The 23,211-nt window shown below is 40.3% G+C and overlaps 1 protein-coding gene across 1 annotated transcript in view; it reads right to left on the bottom strand.

The window, feature by feature from the left end:
- Positions 1-33: 33 nt before the first annotated feature.
- The window catches only part of ak5 (adenylate kinase 5), a 104,538-nt gene continuing 81,360 nt past the window's right edge, over positions 34-23,211 (bottom strand). The window contains exons 12-14 of the mRNA XM_085388152.1: positions 6,443-6,559; positions 5,886-6,080; positions 34-859 (exon numbers count right to left, since the gene is read on the bottom strand). Coding sequence (XP_085244278.1) covers positions 791-859; positions 5,886-6,080; positions 6,443-6,559 — 381 coding nt within the window. The 3' untranslated portion in view covers positions 34-790. The remainder of the gene's footprint in view (positions 860-5,885; positions 6,081-6,442; positions 6,560-23,211) is intronic.

The raw sequence follows: 23,211 nt of genomic DNA, 5'->3' as shown, positions 1-23,211 counted from the left end.
TTACACTTATCACTTAATTGCCTTTTTGTTGTGATCCTCTCACCAGCAGATGGCGCTGTCAGCTCAGCTCTGATGCTGCACGCTACACACCACACCAAAGGACACTCAGAAATGCTCCATTTAGCAAATGCACTGGCTTTATTGAATGTTAAATACCAAACCACGCACCTGTACGATGAGCTTGGAAACATACAAATGCAGTAATCTTAATACTCTTTATTTGCTTCTGTTTTTTTTTCCTTTTTAAATTTAATGCACAAAAGGCAGTTAAGCTTAACTTTTAACTCTTGCATGCTTGTTACAATAAGAAGCAAGGTGCTGTGCGTGAGAGCACGAGTACACACTGACATTTCCACTTTGTAGTATGGCAGGGGGAACCTTGCTCAGCTCCTCTGGTGGGAAGGTGGCGAGATTTCACTTCCAGCATGCTCTCAGTCACAGCAGGGACTGCTATTTTTCTCAGTACAGTTATCTGCCTTGGTGTGGCAGTTGGCAGCATATATTGAGGTTGATTTTACAGAGAGAGACAGAAGAGGGGATGGGGTTGGGGGGATGCATTTTTGTGAAGCAGAATGTGACAACCAGGCGCTTTGTCAGTGTCAAAAAGCAGAGAGAGAGAAGTTTCACTGATTGCAGGTAAGACATGCATACCACTGGAGTTCAATGAGTCTGGCGCAGGTGTGAGGTTATGCGAGTGAGTCTCCTTGGGGTGACGGCAGAGAGAAAGAGAGAAGGTCTTCTTAGATGGACCCTCCTCGACTGCAGAGTTTGGGGTGTGAAGGTGTAGGTATCAGAAGCCAGACTCCATCGAGCGGCAGATCTGGGCGAACACTTGGTCCGGCGACCTCTCGGCATCAATCTGCAGACGGAGACAAACCGGCTGAAAACGAGGCCTTTTCTCAAACCACCAGCAAGCCCACATGCAGTTGAGGACGGCAGCCTCACAGCAGACTGATGACCTCATTACCTGATGTGGCATTTAAGCACCCACCCACACGCACACACACACACACCTGATGTGGCATTTAAAAGTTCAAACAGTAAATTTATTAAAGGGGCAGATCAACCCTGAAAGGAATGCGTGTGATTTTCTAATCGCTCTCATGTCAGTGGAAACAGAGAGGCGAGTAAAACTTCACAGAAAGTTGGTCCTTCCCTGCATCACTGACCTTAAACACAACACATTTCAGCATCTTGTCCATCTCAGGTGAAAAGTGTATAGTCATTTTTTGGAAATGTCTGACTTCTCTTGAAAATAAAGGAAATAAAAAGCACTGAGGGCACCACAAAACGAGCAAAAAACTAAAAAACTCAGCGTCAGTGTCGTCATTAGAAGTTTCACGTTCAAGCTATTTTCTTTCTACCAAACTACACCCGCCAAACATATCACAGCGGGTGTAGTTTGGTAGAATGTGTCAAAGTGTGTGTCTACCCAAAGATGACAGGTTTTTGACAGGATGACAGGATGTGAACATTAATGGTTTCCCCCTCGGCTGAGCTGCAATGTCCTTCTCTCGGCTGGTAGAAAGAAAACAGTTCCTACGTGGAACTGCGCTCCGAGCACCGTGAGACGAGTGCAATTTATTTCAGTTATACTCAGGAGAAGGCAGACATCTCTACAGCTCTGCAGCAGAGAATTGGAGCTCCTCTGGTAATGCACAATTGCCTCCAGTCTACGTGACTTTTTAGTCGTTTTCTCCACTAAAAAACTTTCCATCTATCAGAGAAAAGAAGCTCGTGACATTGTGACAGGATGTAAACAGTAGCTGCACACTTCCTTTGGTTGGCGGGCGTAGTTTGGTACAAACACAATATTTCCTACATGAAACTACTTGCAAATAAGTTTGTACCTTTTTTTGAGTAACTGGGAGACATTGCTTTGAGCAGAGCAAGGTGAGTGACATATGCTTTTATCATATCTAAGAGAAGATGGACGTGTCCATGGTCTATGCCTTCAAAAACGAGCCGCTCACACCTAAAACAATCCAGACACAGGGTGTCAAACTTACTTTAGCTCATGGCTCAATTTGATCTAAAAAAAGGCCAGAGCAGAAAAACAATCCAAAAAATAAGCATCACTTATAAAAAAACGTTTACCAGATTTACCGCACACTCAAAAAATGACCAGAAAACAGATTATAGTTATTATTTCTTGATAAATGTTTTTTTCTCATTCAGTTAATGTTGGGAGAAAAAGATCATGAACAGCCTGAGATGTCTTTAGTAAAATAACACAACATCACCAGTTTTTCCCACATTCATCGAGTCGACTGTCCTGCTCTACATGTGGACTTGCAGATTACAGCAGAAAGGAACCCAAAGAAACAACAAGTATTTTCCATCACTATCAGTCAATTTGTCTACACATAGAAACAACTTATAGACATTTTTATTGTGTAGGAGGGATTATTAAGAAAATACAGTCGTTAAAGACATTTTTGAGCCATTCAGTGGCTCCACTGGGACTCTTTGACAGCCCGATTTTGGCCCTCTCGGCCTGCATGCTTGACACCACTGGTCTACATGGATAAATCGCTCTACAAGCCTGAGGATAAACCATGGTCTGTATAAAAGATGGATCTGGCTTCTGGGTGTGAAAAGTGAAGCCAACAAGTGATCGTCTGCCAAAAGCCGATCGCTTCTGTGTGTTTTTAATGTGTAATATCTTTGCTTATGTCCACAAATAGGCTGTAGTCAACAGGACTTATGAAGATCTTCTTATTGCATCCACTCTGTGTTCCACATTATATAATTAATCCAGTCCTTAAAACATCGTTATAGAACTGTTATGTCGTATTTCTTTTTGTAATTTCTGCTGTACTCTTGACTAGATATCTCTTTAAAAACACATTTTTAATGTCAATGAGACTTTTTACCTGGATGAATAAAGCATTTATAAAAATAAACTGGCAAAAACTGATTTCAGCTTCTATCCCTCTGACAGGAATGCTGTTTCCCACATAAGCTGACTTGATATCATTCATAACAGAGATTTTGAAGACATTATAGGCAAACATGCCATTTACAACAGTCTAAATACTGGTAATCATATTTGGCAAATAAAAGAAAAATCAATTTTTGGCACACCTTAAACAATTTTTTAAGGATTATTTTTAATCCTTAAAATAGGGCGATCGAGGGCGTCACTGATTAACGACCTGCGACTAAGTCATTAGAAAATGAATGATGCTGAAAATGAAAATACTCACAAACCAATGGGTGACCGTATGGTAAATATATGCATCGTTTATACTGTTTATTTGAAATGAATTTGGATACCTAAGACTAAGACTAATGAACCTTTACCAGCACAGCCGTGAAATCACGTGACCCTGGACACAGCTCACCTAAATGGAGAGCAGCTACCTTTTACCTGCTGTGACAAACCAGACTGCCTGCTGTGAAAAAGGTCCATCAGCTCCCCTGTTTCTGTGTATCCAGGTGTCATCAGTGATTATCTTTCACCAGCTGGGTTTTGTCCAACTTGTCATTGGCTAATTCAAATCTTGGCGAACAAATCAAGTGTCAAAGCTTTCTGTGAGCAAAGCAAATGCAAGGCTTTTCCAAAAATGGAATAAACTGCCAATGCCAATTAACTGAAGCTAAATCAGAACGGAGCAGCAGGAGGAATGGGAAGAAGAGCTGGAAGACGGACATCAACACGATGTCGGAGCGGAAGGGAAAGTTGATTAAAAGGATTTGGTTAGGTCACACTAAACAGAGCTAATCATTACTTCCCACTGTAAAGCATCCAAATGGAAACACTGATGTCTGCTAACACAGATGTATTTGCCAGGAATATGTAAATGAGAATTTTAAGGACTCACACTGAACAACCTTCACACAATATTGTTTTGAAACTTACACCATCTTCAGCTATTTGTAGTTAAAACATTTCTGCATTTTTATTAGGAAGCAGTAAGCGGTCGGACATAATCTGAATACAATTCACTCTTAAAACAGAGGCTCGCCTATTTGTTCTTCCACTCGATGACCCTTTCAGCTGTTGGTATTTTGAGACATTTGAGTAGAAACGTGAATATTATTTATTTACTATTTAAAGCATGCAGGCTGCAAACACACATTTTCCACACAGGATTATAAGACTTAGCTGCAACAGAGTTAGCTTCTAGTTTTAGGTCACTTTTTAAAAAACCTTTAAATTTACTTATTGTAAATTATATTGTGCTTTGTTTCTGTTTTCCCAGCTTTCACTATTATTTCTTTTTCTCTTTTTATTTAATATGTATTTTTCTATGTTACGCTGTCTTCTGAGGTTGCAGATTGAGACAGAAGTAAGCTTGTTGATCTCATAGATTTGTTTCCCATCTGTTGGCCATTAGAAAGAATGCAGGTTTAATGCTGTTTTCACTCCCTCTGTGTTTACCACAGCAGCACGTCTAGTTTGTGTTTTGTGCTGTCTCCCTGTGCTCTCTGTCTCTTTTCTCCTTCCTTTACTCTATTCTTTCACTCTCAACCGGCTGCAGCAGATGGCTGCCCCCCGAGCCTCGTTCTGGTTTTTCTTTCTGTTCTGTTTTTAGTTCTGGTCTTTGTTACCGTCTCTGTTTCCTGCAGTTCTACCTTGGGACACTGCAATGGACGGATTGAGATTATACTGCTGCAGTTTTATGCTGGTTTCAGCTGAGTCTTAGATTTCTTGGCACAGAAGGATGACTTTGTGGATCTTGTCTCACATCTATTAAGTAAAACAAAATCAGCACCAACTGAAAGATGGATGCAGATTTGTGCAGGGGGTCTAGGGCTCCTTCTCCAGGAAACTTTGAAGCAAAACACATAAATTAAGCCCTGTTTACCTTTGTGATGGAAATTTTTGGAATAAAAACAAACAAACAAAAATGGTGATTTAGAATTGCCCTGGCGTTTTCTTATTTATCCCTTTGGATCTTTTATGTTTTTACTCAGGAAGGCAAATGAACATGTTCCAAAAATGGCACCACCACCCCTGATACCTACCCCTAGGAACTGGCAGAATAATTAAAACATAACTGCCTCAGTGCACACATAAAATGGATATCTTTGTAAAGACAAAGTCAAACACTTCAGATGAGAGAGGGCAAACTATTCACACAACCCTTGCTTTTATTTAATGTTTTTTAACCACAATTTAAAAATAACTAAATTAAAGTAAACATGAACGAATTAGTGCACAAAACACAGAATAAATTATATTATAAGACGCAAAAGCCTTCAGTAAACATGAAGGTTGGAAAGCCTGTTTAGATAATGTAGTCCGCATCTAATTGTTTGGTTCTGTTTCCAGCGTCATTAATACAGCACCCAATAAATTTCAGTATAAAATTCAATACTCTGGGATGGCACCGTTAAAACCAAGCACATTAATATGCTATTCACATATAAATAATTTTGAATTATAATGCATAATAATACAAACCACTGTTACTTCTGTCTAATGCAGTCTTTTGATCTAAGACAGGCTTCTCTCTAGTGAACTATGTTTTCCTTTGTTTTCCTCCTCTAAGATCATAGAGGCTGGCACGCTTGTATTTTAAAAACAATCCTCGTGATTATTATTTATCCAGCATGTCAAATCTGAGCTGGTTGTATTGAATAATACAGTAAAGTTGCAAACTCCAGTCATGCAGGACAGTTAGACTCACATATGAGAGATAATGAAGTGATTATTGGGAACTCTTCGGCTGCTTTTCTGTGAGTGAGAACATCCCGGCAAACGATTTCCTTTTATAGATAAAAGAGCGCTGGGAGATGTTTGAAGGACATCTAAGTGTAAATGGATTTCCAGCCTAGACGAAGTGGATTTAAACTGGATTTGTTCCTTTAAGGAAAGTAAGCCTCCATATGGAATTGAACCTCTAACCCTTACAGAGTTGGCTTCCCAATCTTACCGTGTGCAGAAGCCTCTTGTGTTCGTAGTGAGCCGCCACCGCCTGGGTGTCGCTGCAGAAGCTCTCCACCCTCCTGTGCAGGACGCTGTCTCTGTCTGGGGCGGCCTGGAAGCCGGATCTCCCACGACACTGCAGGCGATTGGACATGGTGTCGGCTGAGCAGTTCAGCAGGAGCACTGCACTGGGTTCCCCCATCTGACACACACAACAGGTGCAGTTAGAAGTTAAAAGCAGGAACTTCCCCTTTAACTACATTCGTCTGCAGGCCGGCCTTCATCCTGAATGATCCGCAGTCCACATTTCTATGTGCATTCATTCTGATCACTTCTTTCCTATTTTCAAATCTTGTTTTCATACCCTCTTCGTACTCGTATGTTAGCACTGAATCAGACTTAACTAGCATTCGTCACAGTGACGTGCGACTCTTGTGATTCCTTCACTTTGCTCAGACTGAACTTTTTGTGCATACACCACGACTCACGGCTGACTTTCCCCCTTCTTTTATTCATGCTTCTGACCACATCCCGCTGTCTACTCCATCAGCTTTGTGCTCTGACCTTCGCTTCGTACTCCTCCGCCTGTCTCAGGTCTCTGGGGAAGCCGCTGATCACGAGACCTTTTCCCTGCCGTCCTGACGACACCACCGCGTCACACAGGAGCTCCAGCAGTGTGTCCTGCAGATAGCACGCACACACACAAACACAGAAAGAATGATTTACCGTTTATTAATGATTAATATATAACCAGAAACAGCCATATATATTCCCTGCAATTTTATAACTCAGTATATTGAAGTATAATGTGCAGTACACATCTCCAGGGCATCCCAAAATGATATGAAAGAGCTCATATTTTATTAATGAATCAATTGTTTACTTTATGAAATTGTAAAATAAACATTCCAAGAGCCTCTGTTTTTTTTTCTTTTTGTTTAAATAAATCCACCAAATTCAATAAAGGAGAGGAAAAAAATGCAAATCTTACTTTTCAGATGCTAAATCTAAAGCCATGTTTGACATGTATGATGAGATATTGCTATTATTTGTTAAAATATTCTTTGGCACACATTAAAAGAAACTGCTACATGGATGAGGAGTCAGTGGTAGATGTGACACATGGGAAAAACTGGGTGCAGATATGATAAGAAGCACTGGAAAAATATGGAAATATGGAAAAATAAAAAGGCTTCATCAGGAGCTGCTTGTTTTTCCCCCTACCAGCCCCTTTGTGGGTTAATCAGCCATGTATGAATGCAGGCCTGATTACAGTAAGAGTAATATGATTCAAGAATACACACTGTCCCTGTGGCGCCACTCCCGGGTCACTGGTGCCAATATGCAGGGCACTGACCAAATAACAGAAATCAAAAAATACAATCTAAAAATGACAGCAGAACCGAACCAGCACCTGTCAAAATATACGAAAAAATTATAATTAGGAAGGAGGAATGGTTTGTATTTGATTCTGCAGATACACGTCCATTTAATCACCTCTGTTAAAAGTGTTAGCATAAAACACAAGGCCACTCTTTTTAGAATAGATAGCTGTCTATTGTTCAGACTCCATCCCCGAGAATCGATTTAGTTCTTTTTAAACGTTCACTTAAAAGTTGGATATGTAACTGAACACCTTTCCAAACACCACAAAAATGGAATTTTCATGTTACTAATGCAAATTCATTGAAAGGAATTTCATGGATGGTTAGCAAAACCACAGATTTCTTTTCAAACCTAAATCTTCACTTGGAAGTTAACTAAAAGACTCAATTTCATATAAATCATAAAATAATATTATATACAGGGTCTGATTTATTATTGGGTCTCACATTATAAGTACTGTGTCTCAGTAAAAGTATATATTATAAGTTCAAGCTATGTATTGAATTTGGAGTTAGGACAGCAAGCAAGACTCATGTGATGCAGTACTGAGCTGCCAGTCACTTCTTTATAATCTGTGTCGAAGGAGTCAGACTTTCTGGTGATTTTCTAAAAAAATAATCTTGATCAACGGTTTTCCAGGCTTTCAAAGTTTCTTTGGACATTGGTTCCTTTTTTCCTTTACTCATTTTCAGACTAGTCTTTGTCCATCCATCCATCTGGATGCAAGATCTTTGACTATCCCAGCTGGCATTAGATAGAGCTTGGAATTGCCAGCTGTTGCAGGGCTAACACAGGGAGACAGTCAACAATTCTCACCTATACCAATTTAGAGCAGGGGTGTGCAACTCCAGGCCTCAAGGGCCGGTGTCCTGCAGGTTTTAGATGTGTCCTTGATCCAACGCAGCTGATTTAAATGGTTAAATTACCTCCTCAACATGTCTTGAAGTTCTCTAGAGGCCTGGTAATGAACTAATCATTTGATTCAGGTGTGTTGACCCAGGGTGAGATCTAAAACCTGCAGGACACCTTCCCTCGAGGCCTGGAGTTGCCCACCCCTGCTCTACTCTCTATACCAGGGGTATCCAACTCCAGTCTTCGAGAGTTACTGTACTGCAGCTTTTAGATGCATCACTACTCCAACACAGCTGAATCAGATGGTTGGATTACCTCTTCAATATGCCATCAAGTTTGGCAAAGGCCTGGTGTGTTGGAACAAGGACTCGTCTAAAAGCTGCAGGACAATAGCTCTTGAGGACTGGAATCGGACACCCCTGCTTTATACCCACAGCGGCTGAGTGGGTTGTATACCAAATTGGAGGTCCATGACTTGATCTCCAGCTCCTCCAGCCTGCACGTTGAAGTATCCTTGCCAATATCCTGAACCAATTGTGCCGCTTGTTCGAGAAAGCGGTTAGACTTTGTGTACAAGGTAGAAAGGTGCTGTATATACTAGTCCATTTACCATATGCGCAAAACACCGTGATGACTCTTCATGGTTTGGGGATGTCAGTGGTGTTGGGCGATCTTATAAAACTGATGAAATTATGAATTTAGAAAAGTACCATCGCATTTTGATCCAATAATGCAACACCATCTGGAAAGCATCTGGTTGGCAACGGCTGAATGTTTCAGCATGACAGTGATCTCAAACTCACTCCCGGGGCAGTGAAAGCATACCTGGATATACACAAAGGAAAACTATCGTAGACCTCAACACAGCCTGGACCTCAACTTTATTGAAGTAGTGTGGGATTGTCTTCATTGAGAACGGAACAAAAGTCAGCCAATATCCAAAGAAGAGCTTTGATGTTCTTGAAGAACCCTGGAGAAGTATTCCTGAAGACTACTTATTAAATAAACTTGCTGGAAAGTGTTCCTAAGAGGCTATGCTGAGGACTAAAGGTGGTCATACCAAATATGGACTCTCAAGCGTGTTACAGTTGTGCAATCTCTATTTTGCCTTATATCATGCCTTTACATGCATGTTTGCAAATGTTTTAATATGCTTCTACACCTACTTCTTTCTTTTTTTTAACCAAATATTAAAGAAAGGGAGGTGGGTCAAGACTTTTGACTATTCAATGTAATATAAATCAAACGCGCCCTCTTCAATGAGCTGCTGGTGTTAGCTTAGGCTGTAGCATTGTTATCAAGCTGTTTCAGGAAGACTTTGTTGAAGAAATAAGACTGTATTGTTGCTTCTTTCACTGGAGACGTTCTGCTGGCTGTTCATCATATTAGTTTCAGCCACTTCAATCTTGAAGTCAAATTAGCTTGGAGCTAAATTAGTGCAACACGTCCCAGTAGCCCGTCTCTGACATGCAGTATCACCGCATCCCTTCATAAAAGGTAAATGTTTGTTGCATCTTCACTCTGTTCAGTAGGTGATTGCAGGGGATTATTGCTCTTCAGTGAGTGATAGTGGTTATTCTACTAGGCTTTGCTGTCAGTCTTGCTGTAGAAGCTTATTAGTTCTGAGGCTACGTGATTAGTTAGTTTGTTTATTAGCAGGGCTGTTGAAGAAGTAATTGATGGCTTTTACTAGTTGTGAGGCTTGGCCCAACTTAGAAGGGCATCATGGAAGAATTGTTTGCCACTGTGAGATGTCTTGGTGTTCAAAAACTCCAGCTAGCCTTCTGGATCAATTCATGCTTGGTGTGGAGGGAATTTTCACTTTGTTAGAGGGCCTGGGAGTGACAAGAGTGAAAAACTTTACTATAACTTCATTGTTGCTCAGAGTATTTTGGACTCACCAATTCATCTATTTTAGGAAAGCTGTCATAGGTAAAAGAAACGGTATAAGGAAATGAAGGCATTAAAAAGTGTTCCTGCATAAAATATCATGTGGGGTCTTAAATTTCACTTTTTAAAAACATAGTGGTTACAACTCTCATTTTATTCCCTAATAGCTCGGTCCCTTCAGGATAATAGTATTAATTGCCGCTCTTTCTCAGTTCAGACTTGGGTCTCTGCTAAAGAGTTATGTTGTAAATTGGCCTCAGGCACATTTTTCTATGATTATTTCAGTGTATTATTGGGTTTTTTTCTCTCTCTACCCAATTCATAGTCAGATAAGCGCTGGTGATATCATTCGAGGTTGGTTCATGGAACAACATTATCCATATCATGGATGGAGAGAGCGGAGAGAGTGATGGATTGTAACATGGTGAAGTTAAAGTATAGTTAACTTGACTTTGATCATTGTATTAGATGGATTGTTGTGTTCAAGTGTCTCACCCCACTAGACAGCACGCTCGTTTTCCTTTTTAATTTTCATTCACCCGCCACATTTTTAGGTACACTTCTTCTTGTTAACGACTGCTCGTTAACATAAAAAGAAGTGATGGTTTTTGGTGGCGCTTCTGAGGCCACTATTATAGATCTTGGTTCACTGGCACAGTATGTTAAACCAGTCATCACTAATCTGGGAGTTAAAATAGAGGCAAATCTTAAACTTGAAAGCCAGGTCAGAGCTGTTGTAAGATCTAGCTTTTTTCATTTGAGGGAATTAGCCAAAATAAAGCCTATCTTATCGAAACAGCATTTTGAGACAGTAATCCATGCCTTTGTTACTTCTAGGCTGGATTATTGTAACGCACTTTATTTTGGGGTTAGTGATGCGTCCATTAGGCGCCTGCAGGTTGTGCAAAATGCTGCAGCACGTCTTTTAACTGGAACAAAAAAGTTTGAGCACATTACCCCAATTTTAATTTCACTCCACTGGCTACCTGTACATTTTAGGATTGTTTTTAAAATTCTCTTATTTGCTTTTAAATCTCTTAATGGCCTGGCCCCCCCCTACCTCTCGGAGCTACTACAACCATATACACCTCCCCGTTCCCTTAGGTCCGCCAATCAGCAGCTCCTTAAGGTACCAAAAACTAAGTATAAATCTAAAGGTGATCGTGCTTTTGGTGTAGTTGCTCCAAAGTTGTGGAATGATCTACCCTTGCATGTTAGGCAGGCCTCTTCTCTCTCTGAATTTAAAAGTCTTCTTAAAACATATTTATTCGCTGAAGCCTTTGGCATTGATTAGAGGGGTTGACTCAATTTGTTTTGACATGTTTCAATTTATTTTAGTTTTTTTTTAGTTATTTATTTTATCTTATCTCATTTTAATTTTCTTTACTTATGCTTTTAGCATGTACAGCACTTTGTGAACTCTGGTTTTATGTTAAAGTGCTTTATAAATAAAGGTGGTATGGTATGGTATTCAATGCACTGCTTAACTCTGCATCACAGATGATGCTACTCTGCTACATGTACTGCAAACAGTACTGAGACTACTGTAAACAACAGAGCCAGAGATCCTGTGCAAACAAACCTTTTTTGACACTATTCATGAATTACATGAAGCATTTTGTTATGCTCTATAAAAACAAAAAACAAGCAAAGCAATTTCATAAATTGAACCTATATATCTGTAATAGGACAATATTGTCCAATTTAAAAGCTGCCATTATGACTGTTACTAATCACCCAATCCAATAGCGTCACAAACTGAAGCCTATAAAACAACCATAATACCTAATCAACTGTTATAACATCGATAAAGTGAAAATTTATTCCAGCAATTGATACTATCATATATCCTCCACATTACAGGTAATGGGTCAGCTGAGGATGGTGTAAGTGGCTTGTACATGTGAATTTAATACTTCTTCAAAGACATTTACCCTTCTGTTATTGTGCGATATCTGTCATCATTTCACTTAATGTTCATTAGTTGGGATAGATGAAAAACATTCATCAAATAGGCTGATCTAGGCAGTTAACCTGTGTTAATGTTTTAAAGGCTTTTTTGCCATAAGAGGAGGAAATAGCTAAGTGTGCTAACAGCTCTGCAGTTGTTAATGATTTTAAAATTATTCTCACTAAGACCGACGTTGTTTGTTTTCTTTAACTTTTTCCTGATTTGGTGATCTTAAGGCTTCTTGAGAAAAACTTACAGGAAGGAAGAGGGTAGGACGGGAGATGGTAGCTGTAGTTTATGTCTTCAGATGACACGACATTGACAGCAGCAAGATATGCTCCACTAGGTATTCATGCAACCTGGACTGAAACCCTGAGCTGCCCACAGATGCAACAAATCACGAGCAGCAGCCGCATCAACATGAAAACAAGCGCTCCTCCACTTCTGGTAGTTTAACACAATGAATAAGAAGCAGTTTTTCAGCTGAGTTAATTTTCTTTCTGCATGTTTATGTGAGTTTTTGCAGTGTTATATCAAAATGAAAAAATGAATCCCTGTTTCAATAACCAGTGGATTTTCCTCGAATTCAGCTTCTATAAATATAAAATAGAGCTGAAAAGTGCAATCAATGGCCAGCAGGGGGTCACTCTCCCCGAGTCTTGTTGTATGGAAGTGTTATGGCCCCTGGCCTTGGAAGAAGAGAGCCAGCCTTCCTTCAAGCAGATTAGGGTGTGGCAACCCCCACAGACGATTGGCTGGCTGGTAACCCGTGGATACCTCCAGGGAAAGTCTATTGGACCACCTGAGGGATGCCAGACCAGTGACTGACTGGTCACACCTGTGTCTTTAAAAGGCTGAAGAACATTCATTCAGGGGCTGCTGCTTTGCACTGAGTGTGCATCCTGCCCCGTCTGTGAGCCTTGTTTGCAAGACCTTATCTAAACTGTGCATTAAAAAGTGCATGCCTGAGCGTGTAGTTTTGTATTTAAATGAACAGAAAATGACCACTCTTACATCTGCTGTTGTTGTTGCTGATGAGTATGTGCTTGCCCATAAATCATCATTCATTGTCAGTGAGACGCCACGTGTTAGCTCTGTGCAACAGCCCCACACGGCTAAAGCGTCTGGTTCGAAGGAAAATCATCAGTGTTTTTATAGTCACAAACCTGGACATGTCAGCGCTGACTGTTTAGCCCTAAAACGGGAAACGTAGTTAAATTCCCAACAGACTAAAGGTGTTGGTTTTGTGCAAGCAGTGCCCCGCAGTGAAGTCCTTGGTTGTGGTGGTAAGATGCCTGACCCTTGTTTTGAACCTTTCATTTCTGATGGCTTGGTACCACTAACAGCTAATCCCTCTGATCTGAAACCAATACGCATTTTGAGGGAGACTGGAGGCTCCCAGACTGTCATCTTCTCTGGGGTCTTACCTTTCTCAGCTGAAAGCACCTGTGGTTTTAATTCTGTTCTGCTCCCAGTTCACCGGGTTTACGTAAAATCAGAACTCGCTACAGGGTTTTTCCCTCTTTCTGTTTGCACAGCCTTACCAGTAGATGGTGTGGCCATGTTAATGGGGAATGATATTGCTGGAGGTTTCTTGCTTCCAAATCCGGTTTTAGACAATCATCTAAATCAGACGACCCCGGACTCTTCTGTGAACTCTGGGCTGTATCCGGCCTGTATGGTTACCTGTGCATAATCAGGTAAAGATGCTGACATTTCACTCTCCGATTCTGTGCTGATGTCCTCATTTTCCAAGGAGGGTAATGTGCAAACTGAAGAAAACAATGTTCTGCCCGATCCATCCTTGAAGAACGCACCACTTCAACTGACCAGCAAACACTTGTCCTCAGCCCAACAAGCTGACGAAACATGAAATTGTTTCAATTGTGTGGTAAGTGCTGATCAAGCCAGTAAAGAACAACAAGCCTGTTTTGTAGAACAGGACATCTTAATGCGTCAGTGGTCTCCTCAGGTGCGGAAAGTGCAGACTGGAGTAAAGTTAAACAGATAGCCAACCATAAATAGACATAAGGTCCTGTCTCTTGCCCATGAAAGTCTAGACATTTGGGTATCGCAAAAACATACCAGCTTTTGTTAAAGCATTTCTTTTGGCCTAGTATGAAACGTGATGTTTCAAAGTTTTGTCGCAGTTGTCATGTGTGCTAGATTGCTGGTAAACCAAATCTGGTGATGCCCCACTGTGTCCTATTCCTGTAGCGGATTAGCCATTTGTCCATGTCATAGTGGACTGTGTTGGACCACTACCTAGAACAAAGTCAGGAAATGAATATCTGCTCACCGTCATGTGTGCTGCTACACGTTTCCCTGAGGCCATTTCATTACATAAAATTACAGCAAGGTCGGTTGTTACAGCGCTAAAAAAGTTCTTGTCTGTGTTTGGCCTGCTGATGGTCATACAAACTGATCAAGGTTCAAACTTCCAGTCAAAGGTGTTTAAAAAGGGTAGCTAAATCCCTGAATATCAAACATGTTGTGTCCTCTGCTTACCATCCAGAGTCCCAAGGTGCATTGGAACGATGGCATCAGACCCTAAAGGCAATGCTACGCAAGTACTGCCTAGAGGCTGAAAGGAGTGGGGATGAGGGGATGCTCGTGAAGTTGTTCAGGAGTCACTCGGTTTTAGTCCAGCTGAACTAGTATTTGGCCACATGCCTCGTGGGCCACTTAAAGCTATGAAAGAGGAATTTTTGATTCCTGAAGAGCTCCAAAACAAGTGTGACAAAGTATGTGCAAAGCTTTTGTGAACGTTTGAGTCAGGCCAACGCTCTGGCTAAAAAGCATCTCGCTGCTTCACAGCAGAACACGAGGCTTTTATAGAGGTACTTATACTTGCTAATGATCAGTTAATCAAGTGCATTTGATTAGCAGCACCTGGCTGATACTTGCTCTCTTAAATCCTATAGAAGCTGCGAGGATGTACTTCATTTTTTCACAGCACTGCATAGGGTTCTATGAAAACTTTCTTTTTTACATGACCATGGAAAGGAGCTTGAAAATAACTCCTCAAATAGATTGCTGGAATAAGATGGTGAGGCCTGATATTAGACTTTGGTATTTCACAGAAAAATACAGTACAGTAACACTTTACCAAGGCAAACACTCCCTGTGTCGTCACTCACCATTGCACCACATACGACAGCGTTTTATCTCACTTTGAGATAAAACTCCAGTGTGGGTGATTTTGTGTTACAACGGCTTTTTGTAATGTTTTCGGTTGTAAACCTGGAGAGGTGCACTTCAGTAATCCCAGTGTGGGATTATTCATCCAGCTTTAAATCACCATTTCTCTCTCTCTCTCTCATAAGTCTCTCACATGGCATTAAAAAAGCATTTCACAGTGCTCATGTTGGAGAACACATGGGACATGACCTTAATGTGCAGTAAGAAGCTTAGACAGCAGAGCTTTGCTTGAAAGCCATTGGGTTTCTCCACCGAGTAGACAGAAAGTTAAAGTAAATCTGTGCGTGGGTGTCTTTATATGGCATTTTAATCTTGGCTGAAAAGCCTCAGTGTTTCTGATTCTTTGGAGTTTGTGCTTTTCTGTTGTTTTTGTTCTTTTTCAGGGGGCAGAAAAGGATAAAAATAGCACAAGGAAGTCCATTGCAATCAGCAAAAATTGCCGGTTACTTTTCATAGAATATAGATAAGCATAGACTGGCCTTTTATCCTCTGGAAAAACTATTGTTATAATTTCTTTCCAAAAATGTGTCCCTACTTGCCAGATATTCAACAGTCATCAATAGAAAGTTTTCTAAGGGCTATTTATTTAGCAGAAAAGAGTGAAAATTCAAGCAAAATCCCATTCATCTCCATTGATCCTAGACCTGAAACAGTTAGTCAGAGACAGATGTTTTTTTTGTTTTTTCCCCTCCCACGTCAGAAATCAATACAGTCTCAAAGCTCTTGTTTACTTTCTGCTACCTCCGGGTACAGCTCCTTTCTCACACTGTGTCATTTCCTGCTGTTCTCATTACTAGAGCTGCTCGAACAAGAAAAGCACTTTACTTTTTGTGGTGGCAATTACAGGGAAACCAGAAAATATTGGCGACTCCTGAAAAGAGTCAGTTATTGGCATAAGCAGAGATTTTCTGTAGGTCAAAACTTTCTCTGAGAGCTTGGTGATAATTAAATTCACGTCAATAATATTCTCTTACTTTAGGCAATTATGTTCATTTTGGATCAGTAGGAGGGCAGATTTTGGTAAAATCAGTAGTATATTTGCAATGAATTCTTCTTAACAGCAAAAATGTCTTCACATAATAGAACTTCAGAACTACGTCTTGTAACCGTGAAGGCTTGTTTTTAAGTTAAGCTTTAATCAGTTGTGGAAATCTTTAAGGGCTGGTTTTCTTTCTGTGTGACTGCAGTTTCACAGAATTATCTTTTCTGAAATGTAATTATGTAGTTTGATACAATGGTTTTCTGCTTACTGTATAAAATGTCCGGACTCTATATATGAGCCTCCGGACTTTATGTTCATGATGATCCATGACAAAGGTTGGGACATTGTTTGAAGTTTATCACATGTGAACTCATCAGTGAGTTTCTGAGGGGTCTATGTCTGGGTAGAGTGTGCAGGACACAGGACAACCACTTGCAAGCTGGGTGTTCACAGGACTATTACGTGTGCTTTTCTCAAAATTTGTGCAATCAGACATCAGATGGGCTTTACACTAGGGAGCTGGCAGGTTAAAGTGCATGTCTGAAAATGGCTACGGTGTAATTCAGTCACTAATTGCATTTGTTTTTAACAGTTTGTGACAATAGTGGGGCTCTACAGCACAGATGGATAAGATCTAACTGGATTTGGATGCACAACCTTTCATGGGATTTCTTTCAGTTGAGAAAAAAATAGAAACATGCAGACCGTATTCTTCAGATGATTAATTAACAGGCTGTGTTTGAAGGCTGTGGTGACATAAACGTAAACACCAGAGCTCAGTAATTCCTCCATGGACAGATTAAGGTTGAAAATCCTCCACTGTGTGTTTTGACAAACTGCAACCAGTTTACCAGGCGGAGTGAAAGGACACGCTTCAGCAATACATTCCAGTCAATATTTGTGACTCACTCTGATCAAAAGCACACGTTGAACACACATGCTTACAGCTGTGTGTGTGTGTGTGTGTGTGTGCATTTTAATGTGAAATGTCACAGACTTGCAGCGCAGTTCAATTAAAAGGTTTTCTGACAACCACCAGCTTATTACTGATCATTAATTATGACCAGCAGAAAAATGCATCACGGCTCATAATCTCTGCAGCTGTAATGAGGGATGTGGATGCTGGAAATTAAGCCTGTATGTTAAAGCTATTTGTCACTTCTACCTGCTACTTTTGTAATGTGATTTAAGTCTCATGTGTTGTTGTTTGTCTGTTAGCTTAAACTCTGTTTCAGAGAAGACAGTAGTCATGAAAGACCAGGAGCTTCTGTGAAATCCACGGGGGGAAAAAACAAAACAAAAAAACCACTGAAGACTTCTCATGTGGCCTTTTTTTAACCTTTTGACGTTTTCTGTCTCTCGCTCTCTTTTTTGCATATCTTGCTCTTTGTGGTGAACGCCGCTCGCTTTCCTGTTTAAGACAACTTTTCAATTTGTCAGCATTTTACTGACATATGGCGTAATCGCCGCCAGGCTATGTGCTTTTGGCAAAAGAGTTAGGCTAAGTATTAACTGACTAAAAACTTTCATCCTACACAATGATTGGGAAAGTGTGGTTTCCAGCTCTGGAGGTACTGCAGGTGGGCCACGAAGTTGTTTAAAAGGGAGAAATCAAAGATTTTTAGCTCATAATTGCCATTAAATATTAATTTAAAAGAAGCAAGCAAAGCCACAGGATGCAAAAAGTATTCATTAGTCTTTCATTTCTGACCTGTTTTCAGTCTGTACATGTTTTATATCTCCTCTGTAAAAGGTTAAATGAACTAAATCACCAGTTAAGGCTGTTGTTTTTAACAATCAAAAGGAATCAGTGAAAAACATCATCAATAGGTCTAATTAAGGGCTTAAGCAGGCTGCAGAATACTTTCTGATACCATAAACGTACTCTCTGGAATTTGGAAATAATTATGAATGATGATGGGTGCATTTCCTCACATTAGAATAGTTGTACTTCTGTTTGTGTAACATGTATTTTTCTGTTAGCTGTAGGAAATGTTTAAAAAAAATAAAACCCTGAACAGTTATTGCACAGAATCACCTTTTCTGTATTTAGACAAGGACAGATCTTGTTCCCCATTTGAAATGACAATTTGTGTACACACACAGAAGAAACATAAACCACGCCAGGCTGAAATTATTAATTAAAGAGGAGTATTTTTACATGACTCAAAACATGCATCGAGTGGAGCTTAATCACTTCCTCAATCCTCTGTGGATAATCTACATGAGTGCCTCGCTCGAAAGAGAAGATACCATCACATCCTTCCCACAGCTGTCACAGATGTATAAGCAACTACAGCAGCTTAAGAAGCAGCTGTGAGACCTGATTTATATTTGGACTACTTCTCTCCTATAGATCTGTCTGAGCTAACTTCAGCAGTTTCATTACCTAAACCATCGTGTTATCCTTTAGATCTTTTCCCTACTTGGCTGAATAAGGATTAACACTTCCAATGTTGAGTGTTTCCAGCACCTTGTTGAATATATGACACAAAGGATTGCACACAAAGTTGTGCAGGCAGAAAAAGGGGGTCCAACTCAGTACTAGCAAGGCGTACTTAAAAATGGGCTGCAGAGTGTATCTGTTATAATGGCACCCAGAACACATCCTCTGCTCTCAGCTGAAACAGTCCTCTTGCTGGGCCGTGAGGGCACATCAACTGAATTAAAACGTTCTGCACTGCTTCTAGCACATGCATGAATATGAGTATTTCAGAGTTTCTTACTGGGAAAAAGAACAGCATCACAAATGCTGTATATATTATTGAAAGAAACGTACTATTTCTAATAAAGTTTTATTTGGATTTGCCACTTTAATATCTGTGCAACCACTCGATTTGTTTTAAAGAATATTATGTGCCTCGTACTGTATTATCTGCCTTGAGGACCTGTAAATAAAATATGGGCTTAGATCATCTGTCACTCTTTTGGGCTACATTTCTGAGAGTCTAGAAAATAGAATCTGAAAAGAGCCCCTTTAAAAACAATGCTAGAAAAATATAGTACAAAGTACACTATGGTGCCAAAAGTATTTGCTCGTCTACCTTCACACACGATTGAACTTGAGTTCTTAATCCATAAAGTTTAATATGATGTTGGGTCACCCTTAACAGCTTCAACTCCTCTGGCAAGGCTTTCCAAAAGGTTTAGAAGTGTATTCATGGAAATTTTTGACTGTTGTTCCAGAAGCACATTTGCGAGGTCAGACACTGATGATGGACGAGAAGGCCTGGCCACTCTAATTCATCCCAAAGGTGTTTTGTGCAGTTGGGGTAAGGATTCTGTGCAGGCCAGTCAAGTTCTTCCACACCAAACTCACTCATCTATGTCAATGTGGACCTTGTTTGTGCACAATCAATGTTGGAACAGGAAAGAGGCATCCTCAAACAGTTGCCACAAAGTTAGGAGCATTAAAATGTCCATAATGTGTTGGTATGTGGAAGAATTAAGAGTTCCTTCCAATGGAACTAAGGGGCTGAGCCCAACTCCTGAATAACAACCCCGCATCATATATGGAAGAAAACGCTGGAATTCACTGAACTCCTGAGAGCGATTTCTTTCACAAATATTTGTAGAAGCAGTGTGCCTGCCTAGGGCCTTGACTTTATACACCTGTCGCTATGGAAGTGATTAGAACACCTGAATTCTATTATTTGGATGTGTGAGTGATTACGTTTGGCAATATAATGCATCTGGCCCTGAATACCTTTAGAAAGTGTTGAGCTACTCTGGGTGGGGTCCACAATCACACATAATAAAACATCCCTCGATACTATCAGTATTGTTTGAGTGCAGACTCTCCAGTGCCTACATGAATAATGCCTGAGGTTGTCTCTCTGTCCCAGTCAGCGTGTTTTTCAGTACATAATTTACCATGTCTGCACAGCCTGTCAGTGAGTTTGTTTCCATCTCTGAAACAAGCTCAGACAGACGTTTCACCATTATGAAATCTCCAATAAAGCCCCCCTTTTTTTTAAGTACTTTTCAATATAAAAATTTAACGTTAGTCGTCCCTTTTCTGTTTATTTAATTATACCCTCTGCAGGAAAAACATGTTACATAATACATATTTTCTCAGCCTGAAAGCTGCGGTGTAGTCAAGTAACTGCAAGTACATTTTTAGCATTTTCTAGATAAACTACTTCACTCCCAGGCTTTATAAAATGATAATCTATACAGCCGTGTTGTCAGATAATTATTTTTTGGATATGCTTTTTGCTCGGTGCTTATTCCTGTCAGAGGCCGACACTTGTCCTCTCACAGTCTACCTGTCAGTCAAAAAGTGTGGTTAGTGGTTGTCTGACATGTTTGACTGTCACTTCTGCTGCTGTGGCATTTTGCAGTTGCTTCTTGTACTGAATATCCTGTTCTTACATTTATTCCAAATAAGCCAATAACAGATATAATCCTCGGGTGTCATTAAAATGTACTGTTTCATAATTGTAGGGAGAAAAAAAACATTCCCCTGAAAAATAGGCACACTGTGTTCTTATAGTTTGGTTCGTCTGATACTCATTTCCATTCTGATTTTTTGCAATATGGCACTACTTCGAGAAAGGCATCAGAAAATAAAGAAAATACAGGGATTTTTATTACCGATAGGGATGCGTGATGTGCTCTCATTCCAACGGCGTCAAACACTGCTGTTGTGTGATATGCAGCTGATTTTTCCCAAATTATGCACAGGATATTGTTTGGTGTCTGTGTCAGGATATTGGTCCTTTTTATAGAGCCACACAGAGAGATGGTGGTGGTGCAGAAAGTGGTGGTTTTATCTGTCTGAGCGTTTGAAGTCCTTTAATATTTTAATACTGATTTTGATTCTCTGTCTTTTTACATTAGCATGATTTTGCTAGTAGCACGTCTCCGTTGTGTGACCCTGTGTTTTGATTCATGAAGTCATTATTATCCTTTTATGTTAACTTTTAGTTTTATTGTTCAGGGTCTTGTCTAGTTGTGGACGCACTTCATTTTATTTACTGTTCTAGTTTTAGTTAAGTTTAGTTTAACTTTTAGGCGTTCTGTTTTGAGTTTGTTGCTCCTCATGTTTCCTCCTCTCTGCTTCTATTATGTGTATTTGTTCTGTTGTGCTTATTTCTCTTTGTCTTCAGATTAGCTCTCTGTGCTTAGGACTCATGTTTTGGTTACTTCCTATTTTTACTTTGAAGGTCCCGTGTTAGTTCTGGTTTCTGATTTTCCTTACAGTCTTCATCTGTGTCTCGGTACCCTCTTGTTGGTCATTACCTAATGAACTGTCTGGGTATAGTCTTATATTCCTGTCAGTCTTTGTCACAGCCTTTGCTATCTTTGCTGTGTGTCTTCTCCCTGTTTAGTCATGTGTAATGCTTTGCTCAAAGTGATTTTTGAATTATTGTTTATATATTACCAAAAAACAAATGCAGGACCGTCTTGTGTCCTGCATTTAGGCCCTCATTCTTAAGCTCCACATCCTGTGACACTTTAGCCCTGCACATAAAAGAATGACATTTAAATCACAGATAGAGGGGCAGTTACAAAAGTCAACAACTGGACTCATTGTTGTTTCTCAATCTGAAGCCAGTGTTGCTTTATTTAATTTGCTCATTATAACGTTAGCTAGTTTAAAATTGGAGAAGAGTGAACAGCCGGATTGGTGCCACGTCTGCAGGGATGGAGGTGCTCTGTTGGTCTATTGTGGTAAAGAATGAGCTGGGCATGAAGGCAAAGCGGTCCATTTGCTGTTCACTATATGCGCCTCCCCTCACCTGTGGCAAGAAGCTGTGGATAGTGACCGAAAGAATAGGATCAACAACACAAGAGGTGGAAATGAGCTTTCTCAGAAGGATGTCTGGGCTCAGCCTTAGAGATCATGCCAGGAGCTTAGTCAACTAGTACAGCCGCTACTCTACTGGACTGAAAAGAGCCTGTTGAGGTGATTTGGGGATATAACTAGGGCAACTCCTGGATGCCTATTAGCTGAAGTGTTTCAAGCATCTCCAACTGGGATGATACACTGGGGCATCCGCAGAACATGCTGGGGAGATTATGCCTCTCAGCTAGTTTAGTCCGGAAGCTGGAAGAGCTGAATGAGGTGGAGAGGGAGTGTGGGCATTTCAGCTTTGACTGAAGACCCAGATAAATGGAAACAGGGCAGGGTTGTCCATGGTGGGCTTGGCAAGATTTTATATAGGTCTCAAGTGTGGCAGACATGAAAACACTACTGTATTAGTACATATGTTCACAGATTCAGCTCTGCTGTTAACGCCAGAAATTCAAACTAAACCTTTCTGAAATGTAACCCTGAGCAACATAGCAGACCCACTACAAACAGCAACAAAACACTTTTGATGCATTTTCCCTGTCTGCCCTTCAATCATACGTTGGCTGTCTCAGACGTGTTTATAAAATGCAGTGAAAGGATATTTGCCCTCTTCTTGATTTCTTAGTTTGTTCCATATTTGTTACTCTAAAATGTTTTAGCTCACCAAACAAATTTCAATATTAGACAAAGTGATGATTTCATTTATTAAGGGAGAAAATCTATCGAAACCTGCCTTACAAAGCCATTTCTAAGGCTTTGGGACTGTGAACCACAGTGAGAGTCATTATCCACAAATGGAGAAAGCTTGGAACAGCGGTGAAGCTTCCCACGTGTGGCCAGCCTACCAAAATTACTCCATCAATGACTCATCCAGGAGGTCAGAAAAGAACAAAAAACAACATCTTAAGAACTGCAGGCCTTACTTTTCTCAGTTAAGGTCAGAGTTTATGATTCAATAATAAAGAGACTGGGGGGAAAAAAAGAACTGAAAGGCTTGTTTCATACTTTCCAAAAAACAGCTTGACGATCCTCAAGAGTTTGGGGGAAATACTCTGTACACTAACCAAAAGCTGAACTTTTCAATTGAACTTTTCATAAAAAGAACATCACACCAACGTTTAAACATAACGGTGGCAGTGTGATTGTCTGTCGCTGCTTTGCTGCTTCAGGACGACTTGCTGTAATTGATGAAACCATGAATTCTGTCCTCTACCAGATAATCCTGAAGAACAATGTTTGACCACCAGTTCATGGCCTGAAGCACAAACGCA

The sequence above is a fragment of the Rhamphochromis longiceps genome, linkage group LG18, assembly GCF_057381845.1.
Source record: "Rhamphochromis longiceps isolate RC_006_pf linkage group LG18, R_longiceps_female_GT1.1, whole genome shotgun sequence".
Lineage (NCBI taxonomy): Eukaryota > Metazoa > Chordata > Actinopteri > Cichliformes > Cichlidae > Rhamphochromis > Rhamphochromis longiceps.
This window is presented reverse-complemented; position numbering and strand designations above follow the sequence as displayed.